This window comes from Pelodiscus sinensis, chromosome 1 (assembly GCF_049634645.1).
Source record: "Pelodiscus sinensis isolate JC-2024 chromosome 1, ASM4963464v1, whole genome shotgun sequence".
Classification (NCBI taxonomy): Eukaryota; Metazoa; Chordata; order Testudines; family Trionychidae; genus Pelodiscus; species Pelodiscus sinensis.
The window spans coordinates 127,714,752-127,736,883 of NC_134711.1; the positions used below are offsets into that span (position 1 = coordinate 127,714,752).

Genomic DNA, 22,132 nt, shown 5'->3' on the forward strand with positions numbered 1-22,132 from the left:
TCGTGTCAGACACATGAACAGAGACCAGAAAGACTTTCTTCTGTGCTCTCAGTGCTCCACTGCTGGTGCCCAGGTACCAGGGAGGAAGAGGAGGCAGCCTGTATCACATGCAAAAGCGAAAGCAGGGACAGGGTATGATGTAGAAGAGCACAGCAGGCAGAAATAGGTGTGAGAAATATACTAGGAGACAGACTGAGGAGGACAAGGACATACTCCTTTCCACAACCTGGAACAGAACTCAGGACCCCCAAATCCCAATGTTTCTTTGTCATCTAGAAAATGCATAAATAATCCATTGACAAAGTGGCTCTTTCATCGCCTCCTATAGGATGGTCCACTTATAAGGATAACAGCCTACTACTGCTGCCAGTGGCTCCATTATCTCCAACCCTGCTGATGATCCACATGGGAGTCAGAAACGTGGGGGGAGTAAGCATCTCGTGATAGGACAAGGAGCTATACCTCCAAGGCTCCTTCCCTCTTATGCTACCAAACCCAATTCTGCATTTGTCAAGTCCTTACTGAGAATCAATCCCCCTGTTCAGGGCTTCAATAACCTTTGTCCCGATTAGGACAATGAGACGGCAGAAATTCTTTGGCTCCAATAGGGGCTAATGAGCCTCAGGTATCCTGGGTTTAGGAACAACTTCTCTAAAAGTTGCTGGCCAAGGTAGAAAGGGGAACCTACGCCTGCCTTGTTTCCAGCTCGGGATCCTTGTTTGGAACAATGAGAACCAGCCCTTCTGTAATCCTGACAGCCTTCTGCCCCCTTTAGACCATTGGTTTGTCTGGCAGCTTCTCATTCTGCAGGAAGGATCCTCTCAGGCAGCTGCCTTGCCCACTTACCTTGCAGCCCTTTTAACCTCACCTTGCTGCCCTTTTAACCTCACAGCTTCTGTGGGCTGCCAATCACTTCCAGCTGAGCTAGCAGGCAGTGGCTTTGCTAATACTTTGGCTGATAAACCAGCCTGGGATAGATAGTTCCTATGACAGGGTCAAAATTGTTTCATATGATGAAATTTCTCTTTTGTCAATTTGCTTCTCTATCTTTTTTTTTCTTAATAAGAAAGTGCACACAGAAGTTTACATTAAGAGAATGTTCAGGCTGCAAAACTGCACATTAAAAACGAAATGCCAGTATTAAGATCAGTGGGCACTTGACAGTTTTAGTTTTAAGCGCTCTGTGCCTCAGCTCCCGGTTTGTAAAATAAGGATAATAGTATCCCTTCATCTCATCGGGGTCTTGTGAAGATTAATTCATGGATGTTATGAAGCATTCACATACTATAGTCATGACAGCCACAGAAAAGCCAAGGAGAAAATGTAGAACTCTTTATTAAGTGCCAGGTTTGGACGGTGGGCAGTAAATAAAGCCTTGCCTCACAACTGAATGAAGAGGGTATAAATAAATATTGAATAACTACCCCTTCATTGATCAACATCCATCCTGATCTCTCTCTAAGGCTGAAGTCCTATGGGAAAAAAATAAAATGTGATCATGTTGTTAAAGATTGTATCAGTGCATATACACAAGGGAGCCAAATTAAGGTTGCACAGGCAACTTTCATTCTGGCATCTCTCAGTTTTGGAGTGCTTGACTTTGCAACCTTAATAATGTTATCACAGTTTTCTTATGCATAATGCTATTGGAAAGGCATTCTCCTGGAATGCCCTATAAATCTTGAGTATGATTTTCCATCACTAGGCCTGCTGTATCCAAGAGGCTAAGAAATCTAAGCAAGTCTTAGCTTTTCTCATGTTATTTTAGGAAGGGAGAGAGAAACTGGTACAAGATTATCAGGTGCTCTTTTGAGGGGGCACCTAGAACAGCTTATAGTGCTTGCTTTGCCAGAAATAAATACCCACGTACAGTCGGTGCTCAGGCTGTTTTATTTACTAATTAAGCAATGGGAAGGGGCTCGTTGGCTTAATTAATCAAAAAGCAAATAAATAAGTAAGATCTATAGGTTACTATCCAGGAGAGGAAACTGTATTTGTGACATCTCTCCAGAGATGGTTCAGAGGGCATGGACATTACAAGGTGCTCACCTGTTTCCCATATTCAATCCACTTGCCTAGATCATTTTTCCAGTACCAAATCCATTTTGTTGTCAGTATGAATTTGGAGGGCTTTGTAACCGATGAAGGTGTGGAGAGACGTCGAAACAAAGTAGAAGTAGAGGAAAGTGACTTGAAATTGATGTTCTGGTCTGCTACGCTAGAGACAGAAATTCAGAAAATGACACCAGTGCTAACTTACTTATCCTCTCTGATCACCAGCTGAAAGAGCTTCCAAATTTATACATTAGAGGCAGAACTGGCAGCACTGCTTCTAAGTTAAGTTTGCTCAAGAAAATTGCCCCACACAAACATGCTCTGATTTAAGAGTTTCAGATTCTTGGGACTGAGAACTGAACACCAGATAAAAACTAACCCTGTCCATATCTCTAACACAGAGCATGCAAACTACATGACGCCAGAAGCATCACTGCTGACTGTCTAGAAAAGTTTATTGGCTAGCCCTAATTTATTTATTGATGTTTTTTGTAATGACTCACAAATGCACATGATGCCAGTAGTTGTTTGCCTCTTACTAGAAGAGTATAAATTGTGTCACGTTGCAGTTAATCAGCAATAAAAACCTGCAGTTGATCAGCATTCTTCTCATGTTGCAGTTATAGAGGAAATGGCCACATGTGTGGACTCTATAGGCTGCATTATGCTGCACTTTGAATGTGCCTGATTTTAATCCTTGTAAAGCTTTGGAATTTGACTTAAAATAAGCCTGGGCTGGCTCAAGCCAAGTGCCCTGCCAGATGCAGATGGATAAAAGCCCTGATCCTGTGCTATGCTGCCTGAGAACAGGTATTACAGAAACAGAACCAAATGTCTTTGTTCTTGGGTAGGCAAGAACTCTCAAACAAATCTTATTTTTGCCAATCCTGGGCTTCAGAGAGCCCCAGAGCCCCAAGATCCAAGTGCTGGGTCTGTCACAGAAGGAATGAATACGAAAGAGGGTGACCATAAAGGATGCTCCCATTGCATCCTATAGCTTGGATGAATAAGATCCACCACGATGTGCCCATCCTTCACAATGGAGGACTTCATACAAGATTCCTCAAGGCAAGTTCCAAACATTGGCCGTATAAAGGATTGACAACTATAAAGCTTGTATTGACTTACACAATCCACAGGCTCTGAAGAGTTATTACAAATAACTGCTTTATAAATTCTATTTTATTACACACCCAGTCTGTGAACCAAATGCTACACATTTCATTACCCTATATAATCTCAACTGCAGCACAGAACTCTATGGGTTCTTCCACTTACTCCAAGAACATGAAGCCTTCTTCTGTCTAACCTTTCTCTCGTTTCCTGTGCACACTCAGGTTGTCTCTGTATATTCTCAGAGACCCCATTCAGCAACAATTTATGTTACTGAGAAGGCTTGAACAGAAGCTTCAGAGGTCATCAAACGGCTTTTGGGAGAAGTCTTGTCTATGGGCATCAAGCATTAATGTCCCAAATTCTCTTGAGGTAAGGAGTTAACCAGAAACTGAGCTAGGCTGCCCTTGTGCTACCACAGAGCTATGCAGTGCCTTTACCAGAGCCAGCACAGAGGTTTTAAGCGTCGCTATACCTGTCGTTTTGGGGGTCACAATAAGCCTTTTCGACTACCTCCATTCTGGGAAGATCAATCCAGTTGACTCCATTAAATGTCTGCCATCGATAAGGCAGAGAATAATGAATCATCCTGCAGTTATCTGCAAAAAAAACCAAATATGCTAAAGAGTTCACACAACCTTAGAACAGACTGATGGCAAGACACTGAAATGAACCTAGTGGTAAATCCTGCAATGCGTTTTTATTCCCTTAGTTTGATTCTGCTCTCATTTGCATCAGGGTAAATCAAAGTTAGGCCACTGAAGTCAGAGCTAGATTGGAGTGAAACTGAAGCAAGAGTTGAAACATGCCCCTTCTACCCAGTAAAGCGCTGTAAGCTCTTTATATTGTTGATTGTAAGTCATAGTTCACACAACTTTCTTTGCTTAGATACAGCCCTGACAACCAACACAGGCATGCGTGAGAGCACTACTGTTTATCACTGTAACAGGTAGATATGACTCAGCATTTATCAGCTCAGCCCCAAAACACCGCAGGGAGAGAGTATGTAATTTCTCACACAAGGTTAAACAAACAGATTTCACCAGGGAAACCCATGTGCTATGTGTGCAGTTTTGTTGCTCCCTCAGTCTCTTAAAAAAAGAGTTTCAGGACCAGAAAGGGGAACATGCTGAAGGCACGGCCCAAAGCAATACAGAACTGCAACGCTACAGGGTATAAAGTACAGAGGAAGCCAAATTGTTCTGCAGGCAAAGTGTGGGGGCTGGACAGAGCTGTAGGGCTTCCTCCTGCTGTCTTTGGGCCATCATGTTCCCTCAGTGGACTAAGGAGGGGGAGGTCCATATGCGTCCCTGCGTACAGGACTGGCAAGACTTCCATGTCCATCAAGCAGCCAGAGCAGGAGTGAGGAAAGATTCATTATTATTATTATTATTATTTGTAATAGCTGCAGTGCCTAAAGTCCCAGTTATGGACTAGGTCCCCTCTGTGGCAGTAGGCACTGCACAAATACAGAAAAAAGAAGATGATCCCTGCCCCAAATAGCCATTGAATCTGAGCCCTAGCCAGAGGAAACTCTCCATTCAGTTCTGTCTCCTCTGTATTTATATCAAGCTATTATTTTATCTCACACTTCGGACAGAGGCAGAGTGAAGCTGAGTTCCTTCCTTTAGCCAGCACTTGCATTGGCCTTGAGATGCTGCAGAGTGCATCAGGGTCAAGTCACTCTTTAAAAACAGAGTTTTGAGGCACCTTAAAGATTAACAGATTGATTTGGGCATAAGCTTTAGTGGGTAAAAACTGCTTTGTCAGTCGCATGGACTGGAAATCACAGAGTAGGGAGATTGTATATACTGGTTGCACCTCCCTAAACCAGCTGGATCATGGATGTTTCTGAGTGACAGAGCTCCAGGGCAGGAGGGCCAGCAGGAGAGAGCCCTACGCATGGCAAGGCTGGTGAAAGTGGGGCCAGAGCCTTTGCAGCCTGGCAGTGGTAGCAGCACTGTGGCAGCGGGTCCAGGGCAACCCAGCAGTCTGCTGGATGGCAGCCGGACTGGTGCTCTTGCGGCAACCTGGCTGGGACTAGGGCAGCTCAGCCGGAGCCACAAGACATCCAGCGGTAGGGCTGGTGCCACAGCATCGGAGCCGGGGTTACATGCTGCAATGCTGGCAGTGGGGCTGGGGCAACCACATTGCCTGGTTGGCAGCGTGGCTGAAGGAGTCAGTGGTTGGGAGAGTGGCAGACTGAGGGAGCTTGTGGCAGGGGATCTGCCTTAGTTCGATAAATTCCCTCATCCAAGACTGCTCGGTAGTGTTCCCGCTAACATGTTCTATCCTTGGGAAGGTTGAATTTTCCTTTGGGCATCTATTAAGGCTTATACAGTTTATCTGGGGAATGTATAGAATCCCCCGGTTTGAAACTTTCACCTTGTGTATGTCACCAACTCACGCTCAGAGGGATAGCCATGTTAGTCTAACAGAAAAAACTATTTAAAAAAAAGAATGGTCCCACAGCACCTTAGGGTATGTCTACACTACCCCGCTGGGGTAATGTAGGCATACCGCACTTGCAAATGAAGCCCGGGATTTGAATTTCCTGGGCTTCATTTGCATAAGCGGGGCGCCGCCATTTTTAAAACCCCGCTGGTTCGAACCCCGTGCAGCGCGGCTACACGGGGCACGAACTAGGTAGTTCGAACTAGGCTTCCTAGTTCGAACTACCGTTACTCCTCGTGAAATGAGAAGTAACGGTAGTTCGAACTAGGAAGTCTAGTTCGAACTACCTAGTTCGTGCCCCGTGTAGCCGCGCTGCACGGGGTTCGAACCAGCGGGGTTTTAAAAATGGCGGCTCCCCGCTTATGCAAATGAAGCCCGGGAAATTCAAATCCCGGGCTTCATTTGCAAGTGCGGTATGCCTACATTACCCTCCTAGTTTGAACTAGGAGGGTAGTGTAGACATACCCTTAGAGACTAACGAAATGAACAGTAGATGCCCCAGAACAAATTAACACATGGCTTCAGAGTATGTAGACAGATGCATGTTTCAAAGAGCTTGCAAATAAGGTTTCATCCTACAAAACAATAAGCAACACACCTAGTACTTGCTACTTTTGATTCATAAAAGCCAGAACTCTACCACAAAGGAAAGATCTAGCCTTAATGCAATCTAATATTCCCTGTATTAATTAGAGATGTTAAATTTAGATTAATGGGCTAATCGAACAGTCGATGCAATGTGCATCGATTATTCGATTAGTCAATAAGGGTTCCTTCGCCTTTGAAGTGTAGCAACAGTCCCAACACTGTTGCTACACTTCAAAGGCGAAAGCACTGCGGGAGCACTGGGCCAACGGGGGACTTCTGCAGTCCCTTGCTGGTGCCATGCTCCTCGCAGCATTTCAAAGCAGCAGCGCCGCATGGTGCAGGCTTCACGTGGCGCTGCTGCTTTGAAGCACCCCTCTTCTCCTCACCCTCCTTGCTGCCTCTTTCTGATAGAGGCATCTGGGGCGGGGTAGGGGGGAGGGGAAGCGACTAGTCAACAAGTGTGTCGACTATCCGATAAGCATTTGCTTATTGGATAGTCGACCAGTCATTCAGATCCCTAGTATTAATTAGGAACACGAGATTTTTAAAAATCATTAAGATCAAAGTTTTAGATACCTGCAACCCTCAAAAAAAAATCTGTTAAAAAGATGTTTTTTCTTTCTTACTTCACTCACCAAAAGTATTAGGTTTAACAGTTCTGGAGACCAATCTACTCTAGACACAGAAACATGCAAGCAGTTCCCCTGGCCCTCCAGCCACACCAGCATGACCCGGCTCTAATTGGGAGGGCCCATCTCAGGACACATCCGTGTTTGTCTGTTCAGCCTTTGGCTTTTCCTCTGAATCGTATCACCATTGTGACAGCTTTTAGTCCTTGTTTTGGGCCAAGCCACCCTGAGGGCATCAGATATGGGATGGAGAATCATTACTATCAATGTTAAGCCAGTGATTAAGATATGAAAGTTTCCCATTTCTAGTCAGAGATGCATAGTCTGCACTGGGTAGTTCCTGTTGACATTTAATGGAGAACACTATTAGTCAGACTTACCTTTATGTATGCAGTGCCTCCAGATATAGTACAGGCATATCTCATCACGTTTTTCAATGTCTTTGCGCACAGGAACTTTAGTAGAAGGAACCGCTTTAATACCTGTAGAAAGAACATTTTAGATCACAACAACAAATCACCTTGCAAGAGGAAAAAAAACAGATGGGTCTGAGTCTCGGTTCTGTCTGATAGGCAACAAAGTCAGGCCATGCTCTGAACCAAAGTCAGGCCATAGAAACAGAGAATACTAGAACTAGAAGGGACCTCAAGAGGTCATCAAGTCCAGTCCCTTGCCCACACAGCAGGACCAAGCACCACAAAGATCATCCCTGATAGATGTCTATCCAACCTGCTCTTAAATAGCTCGTGATGGAAATTCCACAACCTCCCTAGGCAATTTATTCCAGTGTTTAACCACTCTAACAGTTAGGAAGTTTTTTCTAATGTCCAACCTAAACCTCCCTTGCTGCAATGTAAGCCCATTGTCAAAGCAGATGCCTACAAGTTCACTGTCCAGTAGTTGGCAATGACATTGCTAAAACCCAAGTTCTGCTAAGAAGTATGAGGCACTGGGTATTCATATGTAACTCATTTGTGTCAATGTATAGAAGAGAAAATCATAGGAAGGGCATGTTTGTCCAACCTCGGGGACAGCAGAGACTCCTGTTGCTCACCGACCTGGTAACACTGTGGGCATACAAGTGTTAGTGTACCTGTAGCTCATCTAGGATACTAGGTCTGTCCCTCATTTGGCCATGTTTATTGTCAGTGCCTTCACCACTGAACCAAGCCTGTGGTCTTTCTGGGTGGTACTCCTGAGGTCTGCTAAACCAACTACCTGCACAGGACTGGGACAGCATGAGGGGAGAACGAACAAACGAACGCACGCACGCACACACACACGCACACAAAATGCTAGTGACCCTAACATGATTTCTCTTTTATACATTAATACAAACAAGTTACATATTAAACTTCTGATATGATTAGTTACCAGCTGAGGATGTAACTAATTTCCTGGTAAGCATTACCCTTACTGGATGATGCTTACTGATTACTTGGTGACGTAGGTGGGCTGGAGCACTCCCGGCCAGCCAGAGCAGCCCTGTCACTGATGGAGGGCTGGGCTGGGCTGGAGGAGCCACCTCCCCCCCCCCCCCCCACCCACCCACTACGGGATTTCTGGATTCCAGTTACATGACATCATTTTAATTGTTTAACCAGTTAACGTTTTAAAGGGGTATTTACATCCCTATTACCAGCCCACACCTTGTACTTTCCCACCCATTACCCTTTCATCCTTATTTTAAGCAGGATCAATGCATCCCTTTATCATCTTCAAGGAGTGTGTTTATGCTATAACTATGTTGGGGTAAGCCTGTGCTAACCTTCTGGAATGTGTCAACATGAATACCTGTGCCTTGTACTACATGGGAGAAATGTTCCCTCTAAGATTTTCTATCTTTGAGTGGAATAAATTTTGTTATATACACCAAGGAATGTGTGGATGCACGCCACCAATAGAAACACATGCTACTGGCAGTAGTCAGCTGTGGGCACTCTGCCAATCAGCAGGAAGGCACCTGAACGTCTCCTGGGGAGGCTGTCCAAGCACTCAGCTTACAAAGAACACTGCTTGCGCATGATATAGGTCTATAAAATGTAGGATATGATAAAAGATATGACAGAGGTCTATAAAATCATGACTAGTTTTGAAAAAGTGAATAAGGAAAAGTTATTTACTTGTTCCCATAATATAAGAACTAGGGATCACCAAATGAAACTAATCGGTAGCAAGTTTAAAACAAATAAAGGAAGTTTTTCTTCACACAGTTCACAATCAACCTGTGGAACTCCTTGCCAGAGGATGTTGTGAAGACTAGGACTTTAACAGAGTTTAAAAAAGAGCTAAATAAATTCATGGAGGTTAGGTCCATCAGTGGCTATTAGCCAGAATGAGTAAGAATGGTTTCCTTAGCCTCTGTTTGCCTGGAAATGGATGACAGAAGAGGACTCATGTGATGATTACCTGTTGTGTTCACCTCCTCTGGGACATCTGGCATTGTCGACCATCAGCAGACAGGATACTGGACTGTATGAACCTTTGTCTGCCGACAGTGGCCAATGGGCAGGATGGGCTGACCCAGTGTGGCCATTCTTATGTTCTAAGCTTTTCCATTCATGATTGGAGTGAGTTGTGTCTTGTGTGCAAACAATGAGGTCATGTGCGTTTGTTTGGATGTGCGCCACCATGGCACCCACGAGTTGCATGGCTCCCCAAGAGACTCTCCCAGGTGTCATCAGTCAGGGTTTTGGGGTTGTCCTGGTGAGTTCCTGACAGGTCCTCTACTCCGTTGGTGCTGATAAACTTTTGGCTGCATGCATGCATGTGCTCCCTTTATCTAAAGAGTTAAACCCCGTGCACTTGGGTCAATGCAGTAGATCTCCGAGAACCCCCAGAAATGATAGATTCAGGCAAGGATGAAACCAGTCGAGCAGGTGTATTGCCAAATGCTATGCATTAACAGTTGTTAGCAGAAAGTCTCAACACTAAGTCACTGTGCATTCTGTAAGCATTAATAACGCCCCCACATACAAATGTGCATAAAGCACCCCCGCAACTAGGGTTGGTTGGCGCTCACCCTCTGCAGTGCCCTTTTATAGACATGTACAAAAGTTACATCACTTCTTACCTACCAGGCTGCCACCCTCTGTTACCTAGTTACCACCCCTCCCCTTGCAGAAGGGGAGCTCACTTACTATCCTTCATGCTGTTAACTTCGACCCGGTCCTGAACCTAGGTCGGTATGTACGTTAGTTTTTGAGGAATCAGTTGGTACCAAGACATTTCTTATTGAGATGTTCTGCTACTCCCCTCTGGCTCACAGTCTGTACCCGGTGCCTCCTTATGTCCTTCCATGCTTGACCTAACTTACACAATCACACAGTTATCAATAGGACCTCTTTCTTGGCTGCCGTGTTACTGAACCAAAGTCTTGCTCACTAGATTCCAGGCCTGTTGCTGTTTTTATGTTACAGGCCTTTATTCAGGCCTGCTGACTCCATGTTACCAACCCTCAACTTACTACACCAGATAGCGTGTCGTCCCCCCCACCTCGTGGGGAGAAGGTGAGACGTGCACCTCCTCCCAGGGAGCACTACTCCCTGGTCAGCCTATGTGCAGGGCAGGGACTGCCCCAGGCTACCCTTCATGGGGCTAGCTGTGTGTCCCCACCTGGGGCAGAGGGAAGCTGCTGCCAGTGCTCTGGGTTTGCAGAGAGTGAGGTGCTAGGGGTGGTGCAGTGACATGTGGGAATGGGGAGGGAGGGCAGAGCATTGGGGGGCAGAGGGCTCTGAGGGGCAAAAGAGAGGTATGGGAGGGGGGAAGAGATGCAGGGGGCTCCAGCCCCATGAGCGGTCGCACCACAGCCCGGCTCCAGCTTTGGGCAGCCACCACGCAGCCTGCCCAGGGAACAGTTAGGAAGCCAGGACAGGCCCGTATGCAGGAATTTCTGGGGGGGAGGGGGGTTTGTAAATGTGGGCCACCATTTTTTTTAAATATAAAGGAGTTCAAAATAGTCATGCAATCAGTGTGCATAAGAGAAGTTAACGAAAAATCTGAGGGGGGGGGAGAATCAGTGAGTGGGAGAAAGTGTTCTAATTTCTTTGCTCTTTCCAGAGAACAGATTTTTAACGGGAGATTGAAGATTGATTTACAGATCTCTCTTCCCACCCCCCACTAAAAAGTCCTCATTAATATAGCATTATGGTGTACATGAGATTTCTCTCAACACACGAACGGTCAGATCACAGCCAGAACATGACATAATAGGATTTTAGAACTGGAAAGAATGCCTAACACTTCAGAGATGTGTAAAATCCCATAATAAAATCCAGTACTATAGGAACCATGCACTTAAAAAAAAAAAAAAAAAAAATCGACCAACCAACCAAAACTCCCTCTCCTCCAAATATCAGGTTATCAGTGAAAGTTAAAATCCAGATTAAGGTTCAGTGTTTCTGCTCCACTGCTGTACAAAAGTTTGCCAAACAGAAGTTCCAAAGTCGAGGGATTACGGGACAGCTCTTGGACAACAGAACAAAACCCTCCATGAGCTTAAACCTAAAAGGAGCTTGTTCTAGGACACTCAGTCCCCAACCCTGGAGAACGGAAGACATGTAGAGCGAGGCTCCCCAGCCTGCACACTCCACACATGAACCAGGCAGAGCGGCTCCAACCTACCTGGCACTCCGGGGAAAGCAGAAGCAGCAACAGCATGAGAAGCCAGGGCACTGTGTCCACCTCCAGGACTGGGGAGGGGAGGGGGATAGACATGGGACAGGCAGGAAGGTCTCACACCTCTGCAGGGGGCCTCTGTCATCAACCAGGATTCCCTGGAAGTCCCCCCCATAGCTCCCCCAGCAACAGCTGGGTCCCTGTCTGTGCCACTGCTCTACACAGGGGAGAGGAGCCAGCCACAGTAAACACTTGCCTGCTAGTGCTCTGCAGGGGACGTGAGGTGCTGCGAACCGGCCTCCTGCTTGTTCCCCCTCGCAACCTTTGTTCACTGCTGAGCTGGGCATGGGTGGGGGGAGGGTGAGGAAGGCAGCCACGGTCTTGGCACCCCCATTAGGCTCCCCACCACATGACCCTAGCCACCTCCGGTCACCAGAGTCGCTCCCCGCCATGTGGCTCTGGCCCACTTGACACGCAGTTCCGGCTCCGGTCCTGGCTGGGGTTGATAATTACATAGTTTAGTTGGGATTGGTCCTGCCTAGAGCAGGGGGCTGGACTTGATGACCTTCTGAGGTCTTTTCCAGCTCTATGATTCTATGATAATGGGACTTGGCAGAGCAACTCACCGCCTGCCATGTGGTTCTGGCCAGAGCATCTGCTGCCCATTGCCTGGCCCATGGCTCCAGCCCTGGGGAACTGCTGAAGGTGGTGGCTTCCCTACTGCTCCTGGGGCAGGGTATCCACCTGCCAATCAGCCCTGCCCCAGAGCAGCCCCTGCGTGGCTCTCCTGGGCAGGTGGGCAGGCCTCAAATTCTGGGTGCTAGCCCGCGCAGGCGCACACCTTAGCAGGAACACTGCTTGGGAGTGCCTGATTTTTTAGCACCACTAGCCCTTTGCCAAGTTCATGTAACAGACAGCGAACACATAAGCACTGACTGATACATGGCTTGTCTTTGGTTCAGAGTATGGCCTGATTTTTCTGCCTATGGTTCAGGCTACAGGTCTTGCACCAGGCTTTGTGCTCTGGGCTCCCTCTCTACTACATTACTGATATCTCAGAGTGGGCTTCAACACAACCTCGCAGCGAATAAAGTTGTAATACTAAATTTTATATTCTACTTCTTAGATAGGAGATGGGGAGAACAAAGATGCCAAACAATAAAACACAATGTGGGATGATTTAAATCGACATACTAACAAAGCTGCCAAAGCCACTAACAGATGGACAACAAAAGAAATTAAATGAAATCTTCAGCTTCAAGGATGAGGGGGAAAAGGCAGGTAGGGAGAGCAGGTCTCTGCATTAGCCTCTATTAGCTTCTAGTAGTTAACAGTCCAAAAAAGTCTGTGCCTTTGTCTTCACCCCAATAATTTCTCAGCTTCTGGTGTCACTCCAGCACTCCACTGCGACTCACAACATAATACCACAAAAAGCTGCCAATGAACTGAATCCTCTGCTAGTTGACTTCAATGGTATCACACTGGTTTACATGAGTACATGACCTGCACCGAATGTCCAATGAAAATACACTGTTTTCCCCAGCAACATGCTACTACATAATATGTCGGTAGTAATGGTTACAAATGAATGTGTTCATTCCAGCTAGGAAAACAGAAATTATTTTATTAGCCCTTAGTAGCAACTTACTGTACAATTACTGGCCAGGGATCTATTATGTGCATGAAGAGATACCAATGCATATTGTGTACAAGTGCTTCCCTCTGCATGGTCTATGATAGGATCTAGCCACTGTTTGATCCATTCTTGTGAGCAGAACAACTACTGAAGGAAAGGAGGAGGGATTGTCAATATCCAGCCTAGGCTCAAGTACTAAGGAGATGCGGAAAGCAGAAAAGATGGCTGAACATACAAACTAACTGGTACGTGTATAGCTTTACCTTGTGATGGAGACACATATGGTGTAGAGGCTGGTGTAGAAGTGGGCTTAGGTCTGATTTCTTCTGGATTCCCAGCACTTGGTTCCACTTTATATCTAACTTGTGTTGCTCTGTACTGTGGCACTGAAAGCAGAAAAGGATGGTGGAATCCCACACAGCACTAGGTAAAGAATAGCCTCCAGCACATCCAAGGGAGAGGCTGAAGTATCATTCATGCTACAATTTACACCTGTTTGTTTACACTTACTTCTCCTCTGGCCCACCACCTTGCTGAACTCGGCATGCTTGTGATCACAGATGATCTGGATGTTCTCTGCCACACTACTATTTAATCCTTCTGCTAGCAGCAACATCAGCACATTGCTGTCCAGAATCTTGTGGGATCTCTTGCACGTTGGAAACCTACACTCTCCGCGGAGGAAATGTCGGCAAACATGAAGTTTGTTGCAACTGCCTTGCTGGCTGCAAGACCCGTACAGTCCTTCCCCTTTGTTATAGAATTGGCATACCTGGGCAAGGAGGGAGGAAAAATGCGTCATTAGGCTTTGCTTAACCTGACTTGCATATGGATTCTGTGATGAAAAAAACAGGAATAAAAAACAAACAAAAAAAGACACTATCGATTAGATGCAGTAACCGGGCCATATTTGTGGAGTGGAAGGTCACAGAGAATAGACATTGTAAGCTTCTGCAGACATTTTCATGGATTTCAAAGCTGAGTGAAGTTTCTAGAAGGGCATGCCAACCTTTCTAACAAATGGCACTTTTGGCCACACCAAATTGTTTGCATAGATTATTTATGATTTGTGTTGCACCTGCCATGGACCAAGCACCCATTGCATTAGTTGCTGTATAAACATAGAACGATATGTAATATTTTGCATAAATTCATCATTTCCCAAGGCAAGGTCTCTCGTTTTGTTCCTATTTGTTCAGTGTAAGATTATAAAATCCTGTTTATTTGGTTAACTGATTAAACGGGGCATGTGTGGGAGGAGGCACACCACCCTGGCTGGAGCAGCCCCTCTCCCTCCGCTGGGCTGGAACGCCCTCCTACACCCTGTCTGCGACCCTCCCATGGCAGGCAGGGAGCTGCTCCAGCCCCGCCAGTTATCCGTAACCTGTAAGCCTCACCTGTTAAGGGTGAGGCTTATCGGTCAACCCTAGCACAGCGCATAGTACCGCTGGGTCCTGCCGTCCATGACTAAGGTTCCTAGATGTTACAGTAATTAAAAATATGAAATTCTAAGCTGCAACGGCCAAGCCTCCTTTTTGCTTAGGTGACAGGTTTGTTCTGTGCTTTTTCTAGATCTTTCTTAGGCTGGACTGAGAAGTAAATGAGCCACACCTTACAATTCATACACAAATGATGTTGTCTCCCTAATTAACAAAGAGTGCTATTTGGTCTTGCAACAACATCTAGTGTCAAAATACTCTGATGGGAAAAGTCCTATGTAATGCTGAGTATGACTAGAAGATACTACTGTAAAGAGTTAAATGGCACATCAAATAATTAGACACAAAATTAATATCGCCAAAAGAAACTAAGAGTACATTTCGAAATGCATTATCCTTGATTTTTATCTGCTCACTGAACAGAGAGCAGGCTCTCAATGACTTGGGCCAAGGACACCCACAATCACAGCTGAAAATTCTGCTCCTGTGGCAGAATGGAACTTTCCACTCTAACAGTGAACCTAGCAATGGGAGTAGACAATACAGGATGTCCAGGTTTGGAATGGTACATGTCTAATCTGACTGACAAGGTATATAAAGCTAGAAGACCCTTAGTATTTAATGTGTAGCATGCTCACTGCCACTGTTTTTTCTTCCCAGAGGACAATCTCTCTTCCCTGTCTTCCCCAGCTAGGTACAACATATTTTTCTGTGTTTCAGTCACTTTCCCATCGCAGATTCACTTTTACCCTCTTTAGCGGTTCCTCCATCTCATACCTGCACTTATATACTCATAAAACTGCCTCTCCTTCATGTCAATCAACTTTTCACAGTACTTTCAATGGCTCCAGGACCAGGCTAACAGACATTCATGCCTCCACAGATATTTATTAAAGCCTCCCATTTTGAAAGGAGTAACCCTAGAAGTTTCAGGGAAAGAAATCTTAATTGGTTTTAGTTGACAGCTAGACTTTGGAACAGATCAACCAGTCTGTCACTTCATAGGGATTCTAGGAGCTTGTGCCCTGGAGCAGAAACTGACAAAGACCAGTAAAAAGATTTATAATGGACTCGACTGTTAATTAGGGATATCCTTATGTAATGTTGGATTAGATTTTTCCTTTAGTAGATGCATGTATGCCTCTGTAGATCAGGACTGGAATTGTTGGAGAAGCTTCAAGTCATGACTATACACTGGAGAAGTTGTGATTGTATGCAGGAAGCAAGTCAGACATCATGCTGGACTTACATGTTTGTCTCTCTCTCATGTTTTTCATTTACACAACATTTGTACAAAATATATTCATGGCACCGGTTACAGACAAGAGGAAAGTTGCAGACAAATCAACTGACTTAGTTTCCACAGCAAATGCAAACACAGCATCAAGGAGATAATGAAACCAGGAAATACGAAAGCATATCTCACATGCAGCTGACAAATAAACGCACACATAACAAGTCTCTGGGGACAAATAAAGGTTAAAAAGGATAAACAGCACTAAATCCATGAGACTCTCAATCATTCTCAGATTTCAGGTTCATTATTACTGAATAGACTAGGTGCTGGAATCTCAACTCATTCATAAACATGTTGATTGAAAGGGGAATGTGTGGTTGCTTTTTAAGTTCCTGTCCCGGTCTTGGTTGATTCTTGTTTAATAGATTCCAAGGCCAGAAGGGGCAATTAGATCATCTAGTCCAGGTGTGGGCAATAAAATGGTGGTGGTTCACCAGGGTTAGTCTCTGGTAGGTCGCTATATTTATCTGCATCACTGCAGGTACCAGCAATCACAGCTTAAATTGGCGGCAGATCATCATTCCTGACCAATGGGAGTGGCAGGAAGCGATGTGGTCCAGGACACCACTTCCTGCAGCTCCCATTAGCTGGGAACAGCGATCCATGGCCAACAGGAGCTGCAATTGCTCATACCTGCAAAAGTGTAGGTAATACAGCAGTGGGGGGCCCACAAGGCGCCATCCCTGGCAGACTGGATCCAGCCATGGGGCCAGTATTTGCCCACCCTGATCTACTCTGACCTGCTACATAACACAACACATTTTGCTCAGATACCCCAATGACATTAATGTTTTTTTTGTTGGCATGGCTTCCCTGATATCCAGTTCCATGCTTTAGCTTCAACATAATCCCTCACCTCTTCCATTCCTAGTTAGCAAGTGGCCTTTCCTTATGAAATCAGTATGACTCACATCAGGCAGGAGGAAAGGGTCGTTCTGGAGAAGGAGGACCCTCAGCTCATTCTCATTAAGGCCACTGACTTCATGGCTCTTCAGTACTTTGCGGTTCCCATCTGAGAAGATATCATGGGAGTATTTACATGCCCTGCAAAGGAAACAAAAGTCAGATCAAACAAAACAAAGGTCAGATCAAATACATGGATCTTCAACCAGCATGGCTTACAAGACCAACCACACTTAAGGGACAGCAAAGTGAGTTTAGGAGAAGGAACGAGATGAGACTCAAAAAAATAAAAATAAAAACTCAGTAACAGTGAGGGATTTCAACTCTCCTCATATTCACCTCAAGATGGGATGCAGGGATAAAGTTTCTTGACACCTTAAATGACAGCTTCTTGGAGCAACTGGTTCTGGAACCCACAAGGAGAGAGGCAATTCATGATGCAGCCCTAAGTGGAGCATGATATGGTCCAAGAGGTAAATATAACTGCACCACTTGGAAACAGTGACCATAATGTAATAACATTTAACATCCTTGTGGTTGGAAAAACACCTCAGCAGCCCAAAACTGTGGCGTTTAATTTCAGAAAGGGGAACTACACAAAAATGAGGAAGTTAGTTAAACAGACATTAAAAGGTACAAGGACAAAAATAAAATCTCTGCAAGCTGCATGGAGATTTTTCAAAGACACCATAATAGAGGTCCAACTTAAATGTATACCCCCCAAATTAAAAAACACAGTAAACAAACCAAAAAAGTGCTACCACAGCACAACAATCAAGTAAAAGAAGCAGTAAGAGATAAAAAGGCATTGTTTAAAAAGTGGAAGTTAAATCCTAGTGAGGAAAATAGAAAGAAACATAACACTGCCAAATTAAGTGTAAAAGTATAAGAAGAAAAATCCAAAAAGGAAATGAAGAACAGTAATAGCAAAATGTTTTTAAGTACCTCAGAAGCAGGAAGCTTGCTAACCTAGAAGTGGGGCCCAGGACAACAGAGATAGTAAAGGAGCAATCAAACATGATAAGGTCATTGTGGCGAAACTAAATAAATTCTTTGCTTCGGCCTTCATGGCTGAGGATGTTGGGGAGATTCCCAAACCTGAGCCATTCTCTTTAGGTGACAAATCTGAAGAGTTGTCCCAGATTGAAGTGTCAGTAGAGGAAATTTTGGAACGAACTAATAAACTTAACAGTAATAAGTAACCGGGACCAGATGGCATTCACTCAAACGTGAAATTGCGGAACTATTAACTGTGGTTTGTAACCGATCCTTTAAATCATCTTCTGTACCTAATGACTGGAAGATAGCTAATGTGAGACCAATATTTAAAAAGGGCTCTATAGGTGATCCTGGCAATTACAGACCAGTAAATCTAATGTTAGTACCAGGCAAATTAGTTGAAATTATAGTAAACAGAATTATAAGATGCATAGATTAACATAATTTGTTGCAGAAAACTCAACATAGTTTCTGTAAAGGAAAATCATGCCTTACTAATCTACTAGAGTTCTTGGAGGTGATCAACAAGCATGTGGACAAGTCCTAGACTGGATGTTTTATTTAAATCTGATTTTGTTTATTTAAAAAAAATTAAAACTTTAATTTAAACTTATTTAAAATATAAATATAAATATAAAGCCTGTGTTAAGACTTAAATTTAATATAATCTATTAAAATAATTTACATTAAATTGAAAAATTATCAGATGTTTGCTGCCAAAACAATGAACTAAGCAAAGTCACTAGCTAAGCACTTGTGAACAGCATGTGCTGCAGTACTGTACTAAACAAGCTTTTCACAACCATAGGTTCTTGTATGTGCAGAGAGAATATTTATTTTCTTCCTTTCAGTTTATTCAAATAGTTCAGTACAATGACTAATTCATTCAAGCAAGAAACCAGTTAGGAGCTGAAAATTCAGGGAAGCTTGTTTTCTTCTGACAGTCTATGCATAAAAACTAAATGTGAGAGAGATAAGAGTTACTAAAAGTTTGAAGGACATGGTGACCACAGAAATAATGAATTCAATTCATTAATAGCAGACATTATTGCTTTTCTTTAATCAATTTTAAAAGCAAAACATGTTTTGATAATGGGTTTGGGTTTTTTATGTATCCAGCACATTGAAAGTAGTTTTCTGTAACCGATAACTTTTAAAATCTACTGCTGAGAGAATTCTGTGCCAAAGAATTAAAAAGCTCTGCACACAATATTTTAAAATTCTGTATATTTTGTCAAAAGAACACAATATAATCAAGCCAATTTCAATGATTTAGGTAATTTATTTCAAAATACCTGTCAGCAAGCATGTCCATTACTGGAGGAGTGTGTGTACTGGGCAGAGCTATTTGGGAAATGAAGGTCAAGCTGCTTCAGTTTTGCCCCTGGAAGCTGATCCAGCCCCCCCATACGTGCTGGAACTAAAGATATTCTTGTACCCCCTGGCTTGAAATGGTTTCTATCATGTACAGGTTTGTTCTATGTCTCTCCACCCACATTAAAATAATTTGTCCAGCACCCCCACCGACCCCCTGCTCCAGTATCAAGGATTTTAAGAGGTGGGTAACAGATTAATTGTATTGATTAATCATGTAATCAATACAATTTGTATCAACTACACAATTAGTAGATAAGGGGACCCGCTGCAGCTCTGCAGTTTAAATGCAGTAGGAGACGGGTGAGCAGGCAGCCTAGTTCCTACTACATTTAAACTGCAGAGCGACAGCTGGGGTAGATCCGGGACCTGGTGCAAGCTGGGACAGAGCCTTTCCGGCTCCCACCAAGGAACTGGCTTTTAAATCAGCTCCTCCCAGCACCAGCTCCCCCCCTTTGCTGCTTCTGTATCTGGGGAGCAGGTAGTCAAGTAGTGACTCAATTACCCAAAAGCGGCGAGGAGTCCTGTGGCACCTTATAGACTAACTATACTCCATACAGCCCCCCATGGGACTGATGAAGTGGGTCTTCGCCCACGAAAGCTTATGCTCCAACACTTCAGTTAGTCTATAAGGTGCCACAGGACTCCTCGCCGCTTTTGCAGATTCAGACTAACACGGCTACCCCTCTGATAATCAATTACCCAAGAAGCCTAGGCTTATCGGGTAGTCGACTACTCAACTAGTCACTTACATTCCTATCCAGTACTAGCCCTGGCTACTGCTTCTGCCCCATCCTGGCCCCAGCTACTGCTTTAACCCCAGTGGCTGACCACTGGCCACTTGAGCTGGCTCCAGCTACTGCTCCTGCAGTTGGGATATGAACGACTAGTTGACTATGTTGGGCCCAGAAAAACAAGGCCTGGTCAACATTATGCTAAGAAAAGTTAACAAAGGCTAATTTCATAGGCCTCTGAGTATTCTTGACCAGAACCAGGAATGTGGTTCAAACAGAGGTGCACCCTCCATGCTGGCTTAGGTTATAGAAGTAAGATAAGTGATAAATTACATATTTGTACCTACTGTAAGTAGAACAGCTTGTTTTGGGAACTGGTAAGTAACTCCCTGTTTCTGTTCCCCTTCGCTAATCTTACCTCCCTATTTTTGCCCTTTGTTTGTGCTCAAATCCCTTGTCTCCTTGTTCCTGGTACCTGCCTTTTGTGATTGATAGGAAAGTAGCTGATGCATTATGAAGCACTTCTGGCCACAATGTATGGTTGGCCAAGATATGCATAGATACTAAAAGTTTCTAATTAAGAGAAAGGGGGGTGGGCTGCTTGGGTGAAAAGCTTATGACACGACAGAACTGTCTTTATAAGCCTACCTGTTACTAAAATCGTGGCTGGTTCTCTTTGGAGACGGGCCGCTCTCTATTGTTGTGTGCACTCTTCAATAAAGAGTTTGTGATTAGACTTTGCTGGTGTTGCCTGTCTCTTTGCGGTCAGACAACAAATCAAGCCGTCTGGGCTAGAGTCCCTGACAACTATCTGATAAGCAAATGCAAAGAGGCAGCAAGGGGGGGGGGAAGCCTGCTTCAATCTCCCCTCCATCTCCCACCCCCACCCATGAGCAGCAATGTACACTAGTACTTACCAGAGCAAAGATTTTGTAGTTGGGAGGGTGGGGTTAAGTACTTGTGAATAACAAAAGCTTTGTAGCTCAACTGCCAGTGTAGAGAAAGTGTCAAGAGCTCACACATGCATTCAGGCTAGAGAAAGGAATTGCATATAACAAGGCCATTGCACACTCACTGACAAGGAATAGTGATAGAAATGTAGCCGTGTTAGTTTGGGGTAGCTGAAGCAAAATGCAGGACAATGTAGCACTTTAAAGACTAACAAGATGGTTTATTAGATGATGAGCTTTCGTGGGCCAGACCCACTTCCTCAGATCAAATAGTGGAAGAAAGTAGTCACAACCATATATACCAAAGGATACAATTAAAAAAATGAACACATATGAAAAGGACAAATCACATTGCAGAACAGGAGGGGGATGCAGGGGGGGGGGAGGAAGGAAGGAAGGTAAGTGTCTGTGAATTGATGATATTAGAGGTGGGGAGAGTGGGATGTTTGTGAGTTAATGGTATTAGAGGTGATAATTGGGGAAACTATCTTGGTAATGGGTGAGATAGTTCAAATGTTTGTTCAGTCCTTTTTGGAAAGTGTCGAATTTTAACATGAATGACAGTTCAGAGGATTCCCTTTCAAGTGCAGATGTAAAAGGTCTTTGTAGCAGAATGCAGGTGGTTAAGTCATTGAGAGAGTGACAAGGAAGGCAGAGGAGTGACTTATAAAATGTGTCTAAAGAATATGGAACCCACTCTTATGGGTTCTGTACAAAGAAGGGTGGGAAGAAATTCTGGAAGACATTAGGACAATAAAATATTAAAAGGGATCTGTTTATCTCAGAGCCACAATAGGCCATTTGCAGTGAGAACCAATGAAAACAAAAGAAAATGAGAAACGCAGAGGGGAACAAGGACAGATCCAGAAACAATGCTGTTAGTCTGGCTAGCCTAAAATGTAACTCAGTAAAGCCCCGTAGCCAGGCATACCAAAATAATAACATTTGTAAAATAAAACTTCTCCTGACACTGTTTAAATTTAACTACTTTTTAGTCCTTACCCTTTTTGGATCTCACTGACTTTTGAACCTTCTGTTCACATGCTGCGATTGAGTCACATCTCCTGTACAAGACTTGATTTCTGGAGTTTTTTCCCTCCCCATATCAACATTCTATTTTGCCTGGTGTTTTATTGATAAATAAGGTAAATTCTCTGCTTTAAGGCCCCTTATTCTGCAGCAGGACCTTTGAGAATAGGCTCCTGGAGCCTGCATAGAAGTGAAGTCAACAGTGACAGAGGTGTAATCAAGAGCAGGATTAGGTTCAGGAGGAGATAACACATGCACATTTAAGTGTAGATTTTACCCTTACAATCTCATTCTTTTCTGGGTTGTTCCAGCATA

At 44.3% G+C, this 22,132-nt stretch overlaps 1 protein-coding gene across 10 annotated transcripts in view; it reads right to left on the reverse strand.

Annotated features, from left to right (window-relative positions):
* The window catches only part of LOC102450231 (protein mono-ADP-ribosyltransferase PARP12-like), a 39,762-nt gene that overhangs the window by 14,499 nt on the left and 3,131 nt on the right, over positions 1 to 22,132 (reverse strand). For 6 of the 10 annotated variants that reach the window (XR_012896470.1, XR_012896469.1, XM_075900893.1 and 3 more), the window contains exons 2-9: positions 16,740 to 16,872; positions 13,603 to 13,864; positions 13,356 to 13,478; positions 11,713 to 11,952; positions 7,220 to 7,321; positions 3,644 to 3,767; positions 2,050 to 2,218; positions 1,425 to 1,472 (exon numbers count right to left, since the gene is read on the reverse strand). Coding sequence is in view for 8 of the 10 variants with exons in the window: in XM_075900893.1 (XP_075757008.1) it covers positions 1,425 to 1,472; positions 2,050 to 2,218; positions 3,644 to 3,767; positions 7,220 to 7,321; positions 11,713 to 11,952; positions 13,356 to 13,478; positions 13,603 to 13,864; positions 16,740 to 16,872 (1,201 nt within the window). In the remaining 2 variants the exon portion in view is untranslated. Of the gene's footprint in view, positions 1 to 1,424; positions 1,473 to 2,049; positions 2,219 to 3,643; positions 3,768 to 7,219; positions 7,322 to 11,712; positions 11,953 to 13,355; positions 13,479 to 13,602; positions 13,865 to 16,739; positions 16,873 to 17,070; positions 18,303 to 22,132 lie in introns of those variants that run through there. The other 4 variants (XM_075900910.1, XM_075900918.1, XM_075900901.1 and 1 more) reach the window with 4 other exon arrangements.